The sequence below is a fragment of the Engystomops pustulosus genome, chromosome 2 (assembly GCF_040894005.1).
Source record: "Engystomops pustulosus chromosome 2, aEngPut4.maternal, whole genome shotgun sequence".
NCBI lineage: Eukaryota > Metazoa > Chordata > Amphibia > Anura > Leptodactylidae > Engystomops > Engystomops pustulosus.
Genome location: NC_092412.1, coordinates 147,746,627 through 147,764,659, shown reverse-complemented (window position 1 = coordinate 147,764,659; position 18,033 = coordinate 147,746,627). Strand labels below are relative to the sequence as shown.

Sequence of the window (18,033 nt, the reverse complement as noted above, 5' to 3'; positions counted from 1 at the left end):
AAATTCCAAAAGCAGTGAAAGTGAAAAACCGCATTTGCGGCATTTTCTTGTGGGTGTGGATTTTACGGCTTTCACTGTATTCCCCAAATGACTTGTCTACTTTTATTCTTTGGGTCGGTACGATTAAGGGGATATCAAATTTGTATAGGTTTTATAATGTTTTCATACATTTACAAAAATTAAAACCTCCTGTACAAATTTTTTATTTTTATTTTGCCATCTTCTGGCGCCAATAACTTTTTTGTACGGAGCTGCTGGTGGTGTCATTTTTTGCAACATTTGATAATATTTTCAATGATATCAATTTTAGGACTGTACAACCTTTTGAAACCTTTTTAATAGATTTTTTTTTATATTTTTCAAAATGGCAAACAAGTGCTATTTTCTGTTACGGGATTAAACACTGAAAAACCATTATGATATTTTGATCGGGCATTTTCGGACGCGTTCATACCTAATGTGTTTGATTTTTAATATTTAGTTATATGTCACTTCTAGGGAAAGGGGGGGTGATCTGAATTTTTAGGGGTTTTTTATTATAATTTTTTTAACTTTTTTAATTTAAATTATTTACTATTTTTCAGACTTCCTAGGGTACTTTGACCCTAGGTTGTCTGATTGATCCTATCATATACTACCATACTACACCGATCGCGGGTGTTACGGTAAGTCTTTGCTGCAATATGCCTGTAACATTTGAATAAAGAATTGTCATCCACTTCAGTAAGGGTGTGGTGACACGTACTACTAGCTCTGCGCTAAGGTACCGGGGCAGCCTTGCCCAAATCACTTATGTGTTTCTATTGAAATGCATATGATCGGTAACCAAAACATGGTGTCTTGCATTAAAACAATGCAAGACACTGGGTTCTGGTCGCCGATTGCTTGCTTTTCCAGATCTCTCATTCAGCCTGATCTCTAAGGGTGCTGTCATACAATAGCGTTTTTGATTCTTTTTTTTTTTTTTTTTTCCTTTAAAACGTAATCAAAACGCACAGGGGTGGACCACGGCGATTTGCATATGCGTTTTGAATTCAAGTGCATGCAATTGGCATCCGGTGTCTTGAAGTTATATAATACTTCCTATGGCAGTGAGAATTTAGCCTTAGACTGTAATATGCATGGCTTGGAGGGTTCTTCTAGCTGAGATGTACTTTCTTTACTTTTTTGTGTGTATGTTTTTTTTTTTTTGCAAGAATACTGCACTTTTCAATTGTTACTGTAATAAATTTCTAAAGCATAAACTATATACACCTCTAATAAATTGAGTTGGCGCATTGGGATCTTTTTGTATGTAATCTGGCACACTAGGGCTTGGAACATTTTATTGCAGCTTTATAAATATCCAAGGAGTGCCTTGGATATTTTCTACTGCCAAATAATTTCCAGTTACTTTCCCAAAAAAGGAGGAAACTGAATCCTAATAAATCTTCAAACTAATTAAACAGATCAGCACTGGCTATAAACTGTAGAATTTCTGCACTTCTCCTCTTAATGAATGAACACGCTTAAGAAGCATCTTGGAGGCTTCCATAAATTCCAAAAGCTAACTGCCCCCTCTTTTCTAGCTTTACATATTATGCTACGTTAGGTTTACTTTTGTGACCTCTATGAAAGTTCATTCTTTCTCTGCGTTGACTACTTAGATTTGTTTTGCTACAGCTGTGCTCTTATAATAACCTACAGCATAAGGAACTCAGGATTAGGGGGATTACTTCTTAAACAGGTGATAGTTTGTAAATATTTCATAAAACCCTGGTTGTAAAATGGTCTCTTGAAAGGAAGGTGTAACTCGACTAGGGTCAGCTGTTAATTGTTTAGCAGCAAACTAATCCACTTGACAAGTGACAGGAGTATCTCTCGCTTCGGCTGTGTTAACATGTTCATCCAAAATGGAGTGGAAGTTCCCTCCACATCCAGTGTTGTGGGTTTTGCGAAATAATGTTGCCAATTAGGAAAAAAATCATGTACATTACTGTAAATAGCTGTAAAAGACTGAGCTAAAGTTGCTGCAAATACAGCAGCAATATAAATTTATAAAATTATTTTTCTAGAATAATTTTAGGAGTGTTATGGGTGTGCCTGTATGTTAATTCCACTGTGAGTCTGCAAGTACTGCTTGTTGGATCATGTGAACACAGCCGGGAAAAAAAATGATCTGTTTGAATTGTGTCATGAAATGCAATTTAAAGGCTTTGGAGAGGGTCTTGGCACGATCGCAGATGCATATTTTACTGAAACACTTTCAATCGGGGACAAGCTCCATGTGATTTGCAATTTTGGCATGCTGATCGTGTGTAGCTTGTTCCTGATCGCGTTTAGGGTAAAGTCACACGTAGCAGTTATATCTGCATCCCAATCCGTTTTGAAGTGGTTTTGGTTGCAGTTTTCTTATGCTGCGGTCATAGGTTCCACTAGTGCTGCATTCATAATGCGACACTAGCGCACAGGGAAACGCATGCTATCGATAACCTGGACCCGGTGTCTTGCATTTAAACAATACAAGACACCAGACCTGGTTATCGATTGCATGCGTTTCCCTTGAAATGCATATGTGATCGGGTGGAGGCCCACCCCCTGTGACCGCGGTCCCAATTTAACAGGAGAAAGATCTTAACTGAACAGGTGAATCGATTTTTGAAGGGGAAACACGTTCAACAAATGTCATTCACCTGTTAAATTAACAAAACTGCACCTAAGGGTTAAGACACACGTGGCGTTTTTGGGCCGTTTTTAGTTCGGGCCGTTGGGCATTTTCAGATCGTAAAAAATGCATGCGGTTTTTGGAAAATGCATGCGGTTTTGTCCGTTTTTTAGAATTTGCGCAATTAAAAACGGACAATTTTAACAATCTGAAAACGCACTAACTAAAAACGGGCCAGAAATGGCCTAAAAACGCCACGTGTGTCTTCACCCTTAGGCCGGTGCCACACGCACGTTTGCAAACGCAGACAAAACCGCGCCTACCGGGATCGATCGCATCGGCATTTCTATGGAAACGCCTGCGATCGGGAACAAGCCGCCGGTGTTTTGCATTAAATTAATGCAAAACACCCTGGGCTCATTCCCAATCGCAGGCGTTTCCATAGAAACGCCGATGCGATCAGGCCGCGGCCCGCCTCGGTAGGCGGGGCTTTGCCTGCATCTGCGTTTTCAAACGCAGACAAAGCGGTGCGTGTGGCACCGGCTTAAAACCACCTCAAAGCTGACAGTTTTGGCTGAAAAGTGTGACTGCACCCTCAAGTAAAAAGGTCATCTGCGGTCTGCCCACAGCCTTTAAATTGCATTTCAAAACGCAATTCAGAACGTATGAATGTCATAAATGGTGATAAATCTATACAAGCACCCTATTTCTAATGTGAGGCTACAAGTCCAATCTGTGTTGGGTAAACTGCTAAAGTAAGCGGGATGCTATGGCCCGATCGCATATGGAAACGCATGCACTCAGTACCCACCACCCGGCGTCTTGCATTTAGACAATACAGGACACATTGAGTTGCTATGTGATAGGGCCACGGCAAGCCCGGTTCGCTTTTATTCCTTTTCTAAATGCAGTCTAAATGCTTCGTGTGACGACCCTCATTACCTTTACTCAGAAATGTAAGGTATAGCCTCTCAATATGCTTTACATTTCTTTCATCACATAACTTGCACGAAGTTAGGAACGGCTGAAATATTTTTATTTCTTGATGCCTATGTCATTCAATGTGGGTATAAAATAAATGTTCCTTGTATTGGAATCAATTTATGGGTTTATTGATATATTGTTTTGTTTTTTTGTTTTTTATTATACTTTTTGTTTAGATTTCTAAACTAGAACTGTGTGGTGTTTGAAAGATGTCTAAAAACAAGTCGAAGTCCAGGTCAGGCTCTTCCCGATCCATCTCTCGTTCAAGATCTCGTTCGTTCTCAAAGTCTAGGTCCCGCTCAAGGTCTCTTTCTCACTCTCGCAAGCGGAGACACAGGTAAATGTTTTTTATTACTTTTTTTTTAAAATAATTTTATACAAGTACATTTCAAAGCCTACTTTCAAATGAAATACTTGATAATGCAGTTCAATTTCTGTGTACAGGCAGTCTTCTGGTTACGTACAGGTTAGGTTCTGTAGGTTTGTTTCTATGAATTTGTATGCAAGTTGGAACTGTATATTTTATAATTGTAACTCCAGCCAAAGAATTTTTTGGTCTCTGATAATTGGATTAGAAAAATTTTGGATTGTCATAAGAACCAGGATTAACAATAAAGGTAAATTACAGATGCCTCTGATAACTGTTACAGATGATCATGGATTACGTGCAGTTTTTAACTGACTGAAAATGCATGCTTAAAAAGGGACTAAAACGCCCTTCGATGGTTTTAAAGCATGCGTTTTCAGTCCGTTTTAAAATGCCTGCGTTTTTGAATCTTTATGATGTGTTTAGCTGATGTTCATCAGCTGCCTACACTTCTAGAAACGAAGATAAACTGGTTCACAGCAGCCAAACGCATGATAAATATTCTAAAACGCATCCAAAATTAAAGTGTGTTTGTGTGGGGGGGTTTATTTGCTTGATATGAGTTTCATTGCAAACGCATATGCCTTTTGGCCAAACCCCCTCCCACTTTTGGGCAGGAATATATTACCGCTTATTAGAATTTCTCCCATTGCAATTTTTTTTTTTTTTATGTAGGGGAATACAAACCAGCATTGTCTGTCATATCTACATTTGAACATCTGTACAGCTGGTTATGGCTCTTATGCAAAGTAGCAGAGCTGTTTTGTTCTTTATGATAAGAATTGAAGCTTCTACCTTTTATATGGTCTTTGTGCATGTCCAGCTGATAAATTCTATATGCATACCTTGTGCTTAGTCTGTGTAGTCAACACTGAATCTTGAATAATAATGCTGTGTTCTAATACATAAATGTTAAGATGCAGAAGGTACTGTGCATAAGGGACACAACCTTATCCCTCCGAGACGAGTGTAGGTTTTAATTGAATCGTACGGGCGGAGGCTCAGCTCCCTTGAATCTGCCATTTATGTCAAGTGGTTTAAATTGATAGTGTCTGTCCCATGTGGTATCTGAACTTGGTACTTGAGTTTCCCAGCAAGTTAACTCCTCCTCATATCTATGTACTGCGTGACATGTGTTACTCGTTCAGTGAAACTTTCTGCTCTTTTCGTGCTTTGCCAATAGCTGTTAAAACATCATCTTGGCTCAGGAAGTCACTGAAATTCTCTTTCTTACTCATTTTTTTTTCTGAGTAGAACTTCATTTTCACCACTGCTATAACTCCGGCTGTTCACAGCAGAATTTTCTATTCTCCTTTAAAGCTGTAAAGATGCTTTTCATGGTGTATTTTCATTGATCTGCGTTGAAGCTTGTAGATATAGATTCGATCTCAGCAGCAGCAGCTCAGCTCTCCTGCAAATGATCTGGCTTTGAAGAAATTACAAATCTTAATCCAATGAAATCAAAGAAAAGGTGAGAGGGCCAGGGATTTAATCTGGGTATCCCAGTTATTTGTATGCAGCACCAAGAATGTATTTTTGTCCTTTTTTTAACTTGTTTTGGCCAGATCTATGACTTGCTGAAAATGTCATGGATGATGTAGTAATCTAGACTTAATCATTTGTATATTTATCTTTACTTGCATTGCATATATGTAATGTAGTTTGTAGAATTTAAAAGATTTGTTGTTCTCTTTTGCTTGTGTCTGTATCTATCTTGTGGTTGTGTCGGTGTCACATTTGTTCTTCCTATATTATATATTGTATTATCTATATGTATTTATGATGGCTAAACAATTGTGTATTTTTATTGCACAATTTAAATTATTGTTAAACCATGAATGTTTGTTTTTATTAAGCATGTTTTCTTTCATGATCAAAGTCTCCTGAAGTGAAAAGTTTGCATGTAGAACTAGATCATAGTTTTGTAAATGATTGATTTTTTCTAAATTTGGTTTTGAAACACTAATTTGTGAAAACCTGTATGATAGAATGTTTTTCCACTAATGTGAAAAAAATAAGAATTACAGTAAAGTTTGCAGGTCACTCTGCTTGATTTGGGGCCTGGCAGCTTGGGAGTTAACAACTTAAAATGCCTTTTTTTTAAATAGAACTTTATTATTGGTACACAAGAGAGGATTGGAGCTGCTCATAACCAACAAATAAATGTTCTTTATAGAAAGGGATGTGTCTTTTTAGGTGCTGTTTTCTACAGAAATGGTTTCATTTTTCAGCACGCTTGCTGCCACATTTTAGCTTTTTATTTTAGCTCTGACCGTAAGATCATTCCAGCCAGTTCAAGGAACTCTAAATTCTGTGCAGGATTAGGACACCATCCTGCCACGCTGATTTTGGCAGAGTAGCACTTCTTTTAAGAGAACTGGTTTTGTATTAACCCTGCAGCACAAGAGTGGAGTTTTGTAACACCCAATCTGCTTTCAGATGACTGCATTTTACAAATTTATTAAAATCTTGGATAAAAAAAATTTGATTTTTTTTGTAGTGGAGGCCATTTATGCTTTATATTTCTATTTTGGGCTTATTTAGATGGACATGTCTGCAAAAATCGCGGATGTATGTTGTGTGTTCAGTGTGATAAAAACAGATGCAGATACATTATGGACAAAATGCAGACATCACACGTCCGTATTTGTGCCAAAAAATTTAATAATCCCCACTACAGCACCACATGCAAAAGCTGAGTGCATCCTAAACCATATAATAAATATATATATATATATATATATATATATATATATATCTAACATGCTGTGTTAAACAGTGTAATGTTCAGAAGAATCTGTCATTAAAATATCTCTCTTGTCTTATGGTTGTACAAAAGAGTGTATGCACTACAGGACTGTGGGTTCGGTTGCCTGGACAAGTTGTGTAGTCCTTGTAACAACCTGCAGCCATTGCAATTACAACTATATTTGGTGTTTGATTTGTAATGTGGATCCGATGTATTTGTAATTGTAAATGTATTAGTGGCCTTAAATGCCAGATCCATCACATATTTTAAAATATTGGCTGAAGTATTACTGAGGGCGCCTTCCCACGTGGCGTTTTAGTTGCGTTTTTAAAGGCACCCGAAACTAAAGTAGGAGGGGGTTTGGCAAAAACGCATATATGTTTACAATAAAAAGCGTACGTTTCATTGGAAACGCATGTGTTTCGGGCAGACCCCCCTCCCACTTGCGTTTTGGACGCATTTTGTAGTTTTAACTGCAACGTGTGACTGCACCCAGAGGGTGTCGCGTTTACTGCATGCATTTAAAAAATGCATTGGAATAGCTGAAGAGTGATTTGCCTAATTAAACAGCTGTTGACACCTGCGTCTACAAAACGCAACTGTTAATGCATTGTTAACATCATGGTTAACGTGTGCGTTTGTTAGCGCACACGTTTGCGTTTTTGTAAATGCAAGTGTTAACAGCTGTTTTATTAGGCAAATCGCTCTTCAGCTATTCCAATGCGTTTTTAAATGCATGCAGTAAACCCGACATGTGACCGCACCCAGATAGTCCTGCTCTTCAAATATATCCACTTTACAGCTGGAAGACATTGTCCGTGTGATTTTCTGCTTTCGGCATGGCTTTCAGCTGTGGGGAAACTCCAGAAAATCCTTGCTTCGCTAATTCTTGGAACAATTGAGCGGTTGAGTCACTTGAGTATTGTGATATCTGGTGTAATATTTATTGTACTCACAAAAGAGGAAAGCATTGTTTTATGAAGGATTGCGGGACTAATCCATATTTATAGTAGATTCCTTTCGTTATTAAATTGGTAAAAGGCATGAAAACGGATTTGGATATTTGAGGGTTAACACAAATTTGAAGAACTTTTTTTTTTTTTTTTTTTTTTCTATCCCAACTTTCAAATGTATAGATTCCTGAACAGAGTAAAATTTTTGCAACAATGGTTTATTATGTAGACATTTTCTCCAGCCTTCCTGAGCACAAATCTTGGCTATCTTTTATACCAAATAAACCCAAAGTGGCCTTTTAGTGTTCAGGAGGATATAGATAAGGATAATAGAGCGAGCCAAGAGCTTAGGTAGGTGCTTGTACATGTCATGCCTGAGTGGGATACAACTCCAGATATACAATTTAATGAGCAACTCCACACCCAGGCTCATTGTAATGTAAAGATTATCTCATTAGAAAATTTAGCAATTGGCAGTAAATTCTGGTTACATAGGTAACATGTGTAATTTTTTTTTTTTTACTGAGGGTACAGTCACACGTTGCAGTTAAAACTGCATTGCATTCAGCTTTGAGGTGGTTTTAGGTGCAGGTGAAAGACATGAACTAAATGGGTGAATTTGAAGGAGAAAGCTGTTCCACAAATGTCATTCACCTGTTGATTTGACCACCCCAAAACTAATTGCGATTCAGTTTTAACTGCAACGTGTGATCGCACCCTGTGGATTGCTCAATTTTCAAATAAAATTATCATCACATTTCATTGAACCTGGGTGGGAAGTTGCTCATTGAGTGGACTGGTAGGTAACTGGAGAGTAACTAAAAAACATTGTTAATAAAAGCTTAATCTAAATAACCCCTTCAAGACCAAGATTTTGTGGGTTTAACTTCACTCCTTTCACTATCCTTACATTTTGCCTTACAGATAAAGTTATTTTCTAGTGGCACCATTTAATATTCTGTGCAATTTATTAGGAATCTCCATATTCTGCTACCTGTAACTTTTTCATACTTCTTCTGCGTATGGAACTGTGTAATGCGTCAGTTTTTTGCCGGAATTTTTACTGGAGGCAAAATGGCAAAAAGTGGCAATTCAGATATTTTGGCACTATTTAAATTTATGGAGTACACCACTGGGAATAATAATTATATTTTGATAAATTGGGCATTTTGGCAATTCCTAACATGTTTATGATTTAACCTTTTTTCTTTATTATTATTATTTTTTTTTGTACTTGTTCTATGTGATTTGAATTTCCTGGGGTGTTTTTTTTTTTTTTAATTTTAACAATATTTATTTATTTTTTAGTTTCTGGTCTCCTACGGTTCTTAAACCATTAGGGAAGGACCCCTCTGCCTACTGTGACCTCTGGTGAAGCTGGATGCTTTACTATAGTCTCAGGTTGCAATAATCAGCTGTAAGGTGTCTGTAATGAAGCTTTGTTGATAATCCTTGGTCCCATTACAGCAAAAACTCCACTTGTCACTTGGGCAAAAAAAATGTTTGTCTGGATGTACAATTATAAAATGTACAGTTTCCACTTGCATACAAATTCAACTTAAGAACAAACCTATGGAACCTATCTTGTACGTAACCCGGGGACTGCCTGTTTGTTGTGTATATAGAGCTCCTGTATTAGTCTTCTCCAACAGACACTTGTACAGGATGACAAATGACAGCTTATGGGAGCTTTTAAAAGCCTTTAATGGTGTTCAAGATGGTGGCCCCCATATGCAGCATTGCCAGCACCAACCATGATGAAACCTTTGTAATGCCAATGTTTGAGATCTGCTTCATTGTTGCAGCAAAACCTCTGCCCAAAATCACAACAGAAACTGTCTACTCTTGGTGCAGGTCAGTCCAAATTGATTTCAAATTTCACCATCTGCCATGAGCACCTTTTATTTTATGTAGGGCAACCCCTTCTGGTTTGGAAACCAGGGCATTTATCAAAAAAAGAATAAAGATTTAAAAAATAAAAAATGCAAGTGTTTAACGGAGGACACAAGGTGACATATAAGGTTCTACTGAAGGTTACAAATGGTCACTGACATATTTTACAATGTGCATACACATCTTTGATAAGTTTTCTCTGGCAGTTTTTATGTTTAAAACACTTAAAAACACTTACTCAACATTATTTATTTATTTCTGCAGTTCTCGATCACGCTCAAGGTCTTACTCACCTGGGTATAATAGAGAGAGGAACCACCCAAGGGTTTACCAGAATCGTGACTTTCGTGGCCATAATAGAGGCTATCGGAGACCATACTATTTCCGTAATCGAGGTAGAGGCTTTTATCCACGAGGTCAACATAATCGTGGTGGGTATGTGAACTACCGCCCCAACTGGCAGAATTACAACCGTCAGCCTTATAGCCCACGCAGAGCCCGATCTAGATCACGCTCCCCAAAGAGGAGATCTGTGTCTCCTAGGTCCAGGAGCCATTCAAGGAATTCAGACAAATCCTCCTCTGACCGCTCCAGAAGGTCTTCATCTTCAAGATCCTCCTCCAATCATAGCAGAGTGGAGACTAAACGTAAATCGAAAAAGGATAAGAAGAGTCATTCTAAAGATCAAAGGTCCCCGGCTCATGGCTCAGACGATGATTCCAAAGAGCAGTCTACAACTGGGGCAGCGGATTCTGCTAGCAAAGAGGGAAGTAAAGCCTGGCAGGATATGGAAGCTTATGATGAAAGCCCTGCAACCCAACACAGTCCTACAGAACGGGCACCAACACTTAAAAGCTCTGTTCAATCTGTAGTGGTTAGACGTAGTTCTCCTAGGCCCAGTCCTGTGCAAAAGCCTAGTCCACAGTCGCCCACTATTTTACAGAGCAGCAGCTCCATGCGGGCATCTTCTCGTCAAAGTCCATATGAACATAGTTTGAGTCCACCAAGAAAGAGTCCTTTAACAAAGAGCCCACCCTCGATGAGTTCACTATATGGCAGTAGTCAAAAAGAAGAGGGCAGATCTGGAGAGATGACAGCACCAGTGGGAACCGGATATAAGAGGTATATTTTGTTCACCTATTTTAATGCCACTCCATACTACACATTTGCTTATGTATCTTCTAACCTATATTTATAACTTTCATATATATTTATATGACAAAACGCTTCAGCTGAAGCAGGTCCACAGTCTGCAACAATTCTTTCGGCATCGCTGCAGTTTATTCACTGCATAGTGCTGAAGTAGGCAGATGAAAATGTGCCCTAGGGTAATTTTTTTTTTTTTTTTTTACCTTGTGGTCATGGTAAAAAGATGCCTAACTCCGATGGTCTAATTATTTCAGCAAATTGTCTTGTGCGATTTCCCCTTTTGAAAACCAGTCATGATTGTGCTGCTCACCCTTTTCTTTCCAAAATTATGGTATTTTCTTTTCTGAAAGTGTTTGACAAAAATCTTCTTCTCACCAGAGGTTAAGTGGGTGGAGACTAAGTCAATTTCACCTTAACCCCAGTTCCCATGATACCTTGTGTATTATTTAGCTGTAAATCCAGGGAAAAACAAGTAAATCCCCTGAACACTGCACAGTGCACATACAGGAAGTATATGGTGACCGCCTGGAAGCTTCCATCAAATGGAGGGGCAGGGAACGTGTAAAATCTGTGCTGTGTGATCACTAAGCGTTAATAAGCACGAGGTTGGGGAGAGAGTGCAGCAAGATGTGAATAGAAAATTCTATAGAATCACAAACTAGTATGGAGGGACTGATGGGGAACAGTGGACATCATGTACCTCACTATTCTGTGTAGAAGACATCCTTATCCACAGCGCTGAACATAGTCAGCTCTGCTATACACATAGAGAGCACTTTCACATGACCTTCTCCTCCTTCCTCCTCTGGCTAAACTGAGGAGGATGGCAAAGAGAAACAGCTGAATATAAGTAATAAAGGTAATAGGCAAAGTCCTATATGTCATGCAAAAAAACTGCAATTTCAAGGTAGCACACAAAAAAAGTTGTGTTAAATGTGCCGGACATTAAAGCCTTTTCAGGCCTAGTCATTAAGGAATTAAGTAAGCATTTTACCAAGATATGGTTGTGGATAGTTTTTAAAACTTTACCTGAACTTTTGTTTTCTTTCATATTTTTAAGTGGTTCTTAAATATCATTCCTATTTGGCCTATTGGTGGATACAAAGTTCTCATGAAGAACATACTACTTTGTTATGTGTTCTTTTGAATAGTGTATGCTATACAGCAGGAGATATTAGTATATTTTGGAGATAAGTCAAATATCATATAAAACCAGGCAAAAGCCATTCAAAAGCCAAGTGCATATTTATCAGTGACTACTGTTCAACCATTTCAGAGAACGTACATCAAAAATGATAAACAAATGACTGTACTTCATTGTTGTTTTATTTGTATGTGTGTAACAATGGTAAACAAGCTTTGACTACAGCTGTAAGATCCGATTTTATACCATGGGCATTTTTTTTTTTTTTAAAGAAACCCTCTTAATAGGAATGCAGTCAAATGGGCTACATACATTATACGTTATTTTCATGTTAAATTGTATGTAACCGAGCATAGATTGTAGTAAGATATACATGTGCTCATGTAAAGCTAATCTCACATCTCCTTATGTGTACAAGTTCAGTGTGAACGCCAGAAAAGCTTCCAGCATATGTGCCGTACGTGTCCATAGACATTTACTGTACTTGCAGACAGAATAATCCTTTTGGCTGACCAGTATACGTGAAACGGCTGGAAACACAGAATGAAAAGTTCAGTAGAATGTCATTTCATCCCTCTTCTGGCCTCTCAGCAGATAATACCATATATACTCAAGTATAAGCCAAAGCCACAAAAAAAACTGGGACAATTTATTGATTCGGGTATAATCTTTGGGTGAGAAATACAGCAACTAACCTTAAAATAAAGTGTCCAGCAACAACCTCACTTCATTAAAACAATGTTCTGCATGTCCCAAACCTGAAGTGTGTGTGTGTTGTGTGTGTGTTGTGTGTGTGTTGTGTGTGTGTTGTGTGTGTGTTGTGTGTGTGTTGTGTGTGTGTTGTGTGTGTGTTGTGTGTGTGTTGTGTGTGTGTTGTGTGTGTGTTGTGTGTGTGTTGTGTGTGTGTTGTGTGTGTGTTGTGTGTGTGTTGTGTGTGTGTTGTGTGTGTGTTGTGTGTGTGTTGTGTGTGTGTTGTGTGTGTGTTGTGTGTGTGTTGTGTGTGTGTTGTGTGTGTGTGTTGTGTGTGTGTTGTGTGTGTGTGTTGTGTGTGTGTTGTGTGTGTGTTGTGTGTGTGTTGTGTGTGTGTTGTGTGTGTGTTGTGTGTGTGTTGTGTGTGTGTTGTGTGTGTGTTGTGTGTGTGTTGTGTGTGTGTTGTGTGTGTGTTGTGTGTGTGTTGTGTGTGTGTGTTGTGTGTGTGTTGTGTGTGTGTTGTGTGTTGTGTGTGTGTGTGTGTGTGTTTTGTGTGTGGTGTGTGTGTAACTAGCGCTGCATTCACTGCAGTTGGATATGGGATGGTTGGAGGTCTCAGTGCTCACACCCTTAGTGCTCAAACATTGATCCTCTATATTGTAAACAACGGAATAAGTGACCGTTTTTAACAAATCCCCTCTCGTTTATTTATTTCCCAGTATTGCTTAGATTTAAGTATCCCTTAAAGATTTCCAGGGCCTGGTCTTTCTTACACACAGGTAATGCATGCTAAGCCAAATAAGAAGTATAATGTCAACCCACCCTATCCGCATGTCGGGCTTGTTTGGCACGTCCAGAAACACCAGAAGGATTTCAGGGCTAAGTTCAGTGTGGTTGGGTATACTCTTAGTTGCTTTATTTTATTTATTTTTTTTAATCTAGTTCAAACCCCATTAGCCAACTTTTTTCCTCAACTAATAAATGCCTCCTATTTAATACTCATGGTTTTTATATATGTATATTTTTGTTTTTATTTGTTTACAGTGTTCAGGCAATTTTTAACTCCTCTAGAAAACTTTCATCATTGTTGAAGTAATTTTTTTTACCCGTTAAGGCATTATATTCCGAATTGTTCTTTTTAAGAGAAACTATCCGATGATGAGGAAAAAAAATATCATGGTCTTAGAATTCAGACCAAATAACCTGTTCAGATATAAAGCATTTTCAAAGCTGCCGCTCTGCTCAGTTCAGGTTGCTACATTGACTGCAGTAGTTTGGATAAAAGCATAATCTCTCTAAGCTAAGTTTAGGACGAGCAGTGGTAAGTATCTATTTTTTAATGCATTCAGATGGGGATTATGTGAATTATCATTCTCCTTATAATCCTGAAGCAGCAGTCCTACTAGATTTTAAACTAAAACTAAATGCATAATGGCACTCTGCTTTCTGTAGCACAACGGGCAATATTCGTCAGTAGTATCTGAAACTTAGCCGATTGTTAGACTGAACTCTTTGCACATCTTGACCAGTAGAATGTCATTGAGAAAGTAGAACTGCTGCTTTCAGATGTGTCTCCATGTGTAACCACTAGTTCTATAGCAGCTATATTCCATTTGGAGTCTTCATGGGGTAGTATAATAGCGCCACCACATTTGCATTTCCAAACCTTTTGTTCAGCTTGATGTCGTCCTGGAGGGCCATATAATCACTCACAGCGTCAAATGAGGGGTGATTTCTTTTTATTGTTTTTAATATTTCCTGTCCTTTATTTTTCAAAGGAGTCTTCCTAATTCCTCAGCCTCTTGTTTAGTACATCTAATGTCTTTTAGTGTGTGGTTAGTAAGTATCAATATATTTATTTTCTTTCCAAGGTTCATGGAAGAGCAGAAAAATAAGGCCTCTGAACTTGAGAAAGAGAACGGAAGGGAAAAAGAAAAGCTATCTAATTTGGAGAAAATGAAGGATCGTAGCAGCCCCACAGATTTTGCTATGACAGAGCTGGAGAGGGCATATAAAAAGAGCATATCGCCCAAACGCTATAAGATGCGAGATGAATTGGAGAAATTAAAATTGGCTGAATTGCGGTATGGAAAAGAGGATATGGATCAAGAGAAAAAGGGTCGAGTAAGGAAAGACTCTGATAGTGATTCCAAGAGTCAAGATCCGTATGACCCAGCCAAATGGGAGGAATTGTCTTTCATTCCAACCACTAAAGAAAAACGGAAAAAGTCAGAGGATGTGGAGGATGAACATTATGGAGAAAAAGGCAAGAAAGAGGAGAAGGCCTCAAAGTCTGGTCATAAAGGGTTTCAACCTGAGAAAAACTTTAGGGTTACAAGTTTTAAGGCATCAAAGGACAGGAGTGAGTCTCCACCACCTAGGAAATCCTCAGACAGGGAGAAGCTGTTATCCAAAGAGGACCTGTCTTTCTCCAAATCAAATTTTTCTGTAAGCAGAGAAATGGGTCCTAGTGTCCGATTGGACTCATTTGATGAGGATCTTGCACGGTGAGTTTTATAGGCCTGGCTCTACATTTTATTGGCTGTAACATTTTCATGACTGTTAGTATTATAAGACTTCATATTTTCTTGTTCTATATCAATTTTGCAATCTTGTCATTGTCAACTGAGCTGAAAAAAAAATCTGTTCCAACACCAATCTTGAGTTTTTATTTCTGTAAAACAAGGTCATTAACATTTCTAAAATCCTGAAGTTAAATAGCCATGTCAAGAAGAATAGAAAGATAACATTTGACACAGATGATATTTGCATTACTGGATTTATTTTCGTGTTCATTTTGAAAGATACTAATAGCTCTGTTTCCCCTTTCACAATTACAGACCCAGTGGAGTAATGGCTCACGAGCGGAAACTGTCTCGTGACCTTGTTCACAGCAACAAGAAAGATCAGGAGTTCAAGTCCATTTTCCATCACATCCAATCTGCACAACCTCAGCGGAGCCCTTCTGAGCTGTTTGCCCAACACATTGTGACCATTGTGCATCATGTTAAAGGTAAACTAATGTAGCAATAGAAATAAATGTGTAATTTTAATATAGTCTCTATGCATTGCCTTCTAGACTTGAGGGAAAACTAGCTTAACAAAAAGCTCCCCAGAATTGTGATGGACAATTTTATACCACTATGTCAATGTTTGGACGATAGTGAGTTAACTCCTTTGGGACTCTAGGACACGGCCTCATTTTTCAAATCTGCCCTGTGTCACTATAAGTGCTTATAACTTTGGAACACTATAAGATATCCAGGAGATTTTGAGATTCTCTCGTCACACTTTTGCATGATATCTTATGTGTTTAGTTAGGACAATAGAAATTTTGCAAAAATTTTGTAAAATACTTTTTTTCGAAGTTCTAAATTCTCTACTTTTGATGCAGATAGTCAAAGCACCCAAATAAATTCATAACTTAAATTTCCCAAATGTCTGCTTTATGTTGGATGGTTTTTAAGATTCCACATATTTTACTAGAATGTTATGAGGCTCAGAATTTGGGTGCCATTTCTCAAATTTTTAGGAAAATCTCCAAAACCCGTATTTAGATTTACCTACTCAACTTTTAATTGACCGTGAGGGGCCGAAATAATAGCTAGACTCTTAAATTACCCCATTATGGAAACTACACACCTCAAAGGGGTGGAAAATTAAACATTTGCAATGGGTTAAATTAAGAAAGGCTCCACAAAGTTTGATACTCAGTTTCTCCCGAGTACACTGATGCCCCATATGTGGTGGTTACCTGCTGTATGGGCGCACGGCCGGGCATAGAAGGGAAGATCCAGACCAGATTTGCATTGTCAAGTTGTACAGGCTATAATTTTTTTTATTTTTTTTTTTATTGTGGACCCACATTTTTATTTTTGCCACATGAGATGCACTATTTTGGTTCATAATTTTAGTGCATCTATTGCTAATTGGTGAGTTTTTATTAGCAGACCTCAGGGCTGCACAGAAGAGGATCAGATCCGCCAGTAAGCGGCACGGGCGGGATCCGATCCATAGGGTGAAGACCCTTACACACCACGGTCATGCTTGACTGCGGTTTGTAAGGGATTAACACTCGCGATCGGAGTCTGCTCCAATCGCGAGTGTTAGAGCGCGGTGTCAGCTGTTATATACAGCTGACAGCCCTTGCTTCTGGTGTTTGCTTCATTCGTGAGCCGGTTCCAGAAGCAGGACGTTATAGAACGTCCCGTGTGGGAAGTATCTTCCCGCAGGGACTTACTATAACGTATAGGTGCATATAGGGGTTAAAGGTTGTGAACTTTGCTAATTTGCTCTCTCAAGTGACAGAATTTTTTTCTACTCCACAGAACACCATTTCGGCCCCTCAACAATTACACTAAGTGAACGTTTCTCTTCTTATTTAAAGAAGACCAAAGAACAGGAACCGTCAAAATCGAAAAAGAGTCCAGAAATTCACAGGTAGCAACTTTTTGATACGTTTTCCAAATGACCCCAGAAGGATATTGTCTGTCAACTTAAGTCTCTTAATATTAAATTTTTTTTATGTTTTGTATAGGAGAATTGACATTTCTCCTAGTGCTTTTAGAAAACATGGAATTTTGCAGGAGGAAGCTAAACAAACAAAAGAAGGGAGCCACAAGGTAAAGAATGCCTATTATAGTGACTTTCACCTAACATAAAAAGCCTGCAATCTACTAGGTATTTTCTATCTTTAAGAAATGCTTCTGTCTTGTTCTCTACTTAAGTTTGTGTTTTTCTTTTAAGGATGTGAAATATGTCTAAAAAATGAACTGCAAAGTGTTAAATGTTTAATAAATCAAAATCTATATATCAACAACCTTTATGAAGTGGTTTAGGATATGGTAAAATTGAAATCACTCCAAAGTCTATTATGGTTGAACTTGAAAGACAGAGGAATTTTGGAACCAAAATCTTCATTGATGAGCAAATGACCCTAATGTATTTTTGGGTTCTGCTTGTAAGTATTTCACTCTATTGTATACAAGACACAATGTTGTTGACAGCGGTTGCATGCCCAGAACAGTGGAAATTCCAGGCGACCCGTGGGATGATTCTGGAGACTGTTACCTTAAATAAACTATGCTGATGTGACGGTTACCTAATCGTCCCTTTAGTATTGTATAGTTGCGCAGTAAGTGGAGGCACTTCTGCTAGCACACAGCGACCACTGCACGTGCGCCAGAGGCCTCTCTCAACTCCACAAGAGGATATAGATGTATAGCCAAATGTAGAAGTAGAAGTTGCTTTGTGCCGGGCAGATGCACCTTGGCTCACTGCACATGGAATGGTTGGTGGAAAAAGAATAGGGTGGCCCTGAGAAGAGGGGGTTGAGCCACTCCAGTGCAATGCTCCCAGGAATTTGGACAAGGCACTCCCTGTGTGATTTGCATCAAGATTCAAAACACTCTTAGTAATAAAAGTATGTTCTGCATCTTTGAAGGTGACACTAGTTGGTGA

At 38.4% G+C, this 18,033-nt stretch overlaps 1 protein-coding gene across 6 annotated transcripts in view; it reads left to right on the top strand.

The window, feature by feature from the left end:
- The window catches only part of THRAP3 (thyroid hormone receptor associated protein 3), a 43,083-nt gene that overhangs the window by 19,003 nt on the left and 6,047 nt on the right, over positions 1-18,033 (top strand). For 5 of the 6 annotated variants that reach the window (XM_072136804.1, XM_072136806.1, XM_072136805.1 and 2 more), the window contains exons 2-7: positions 3,805-3,965; positions 9,855-10,712; positions 14,445-15,080; positions 15,414-15,586; positions 16,902-17,013; positions 17,111-17,195. In XM_072136804.1, coding sequence (XP_071992905.1) covers positions 3,838-3,965; positions 9,855-10,712; positions 14,445-15,080; positions 15,414-15,586; positions 16,902-17,013; positions 17,111-17,195 — 1,992 coding nt within the window. In that variant the 5' untranslated portion in view covers positions 3,805-3,837. Of the gene's footprint in view, positions 1-3,804; positions 3,966-5,315; positions 5,467-9,854; positions 10,713-14,444; positions 15,081-15,413; positions 15,587-16,901; positions 17,014-17,110; positions 17,196-18,033 lie in introns of those variants that run through there. The other variant, XM_072136807.1, reaches the window with a different exon arrangement.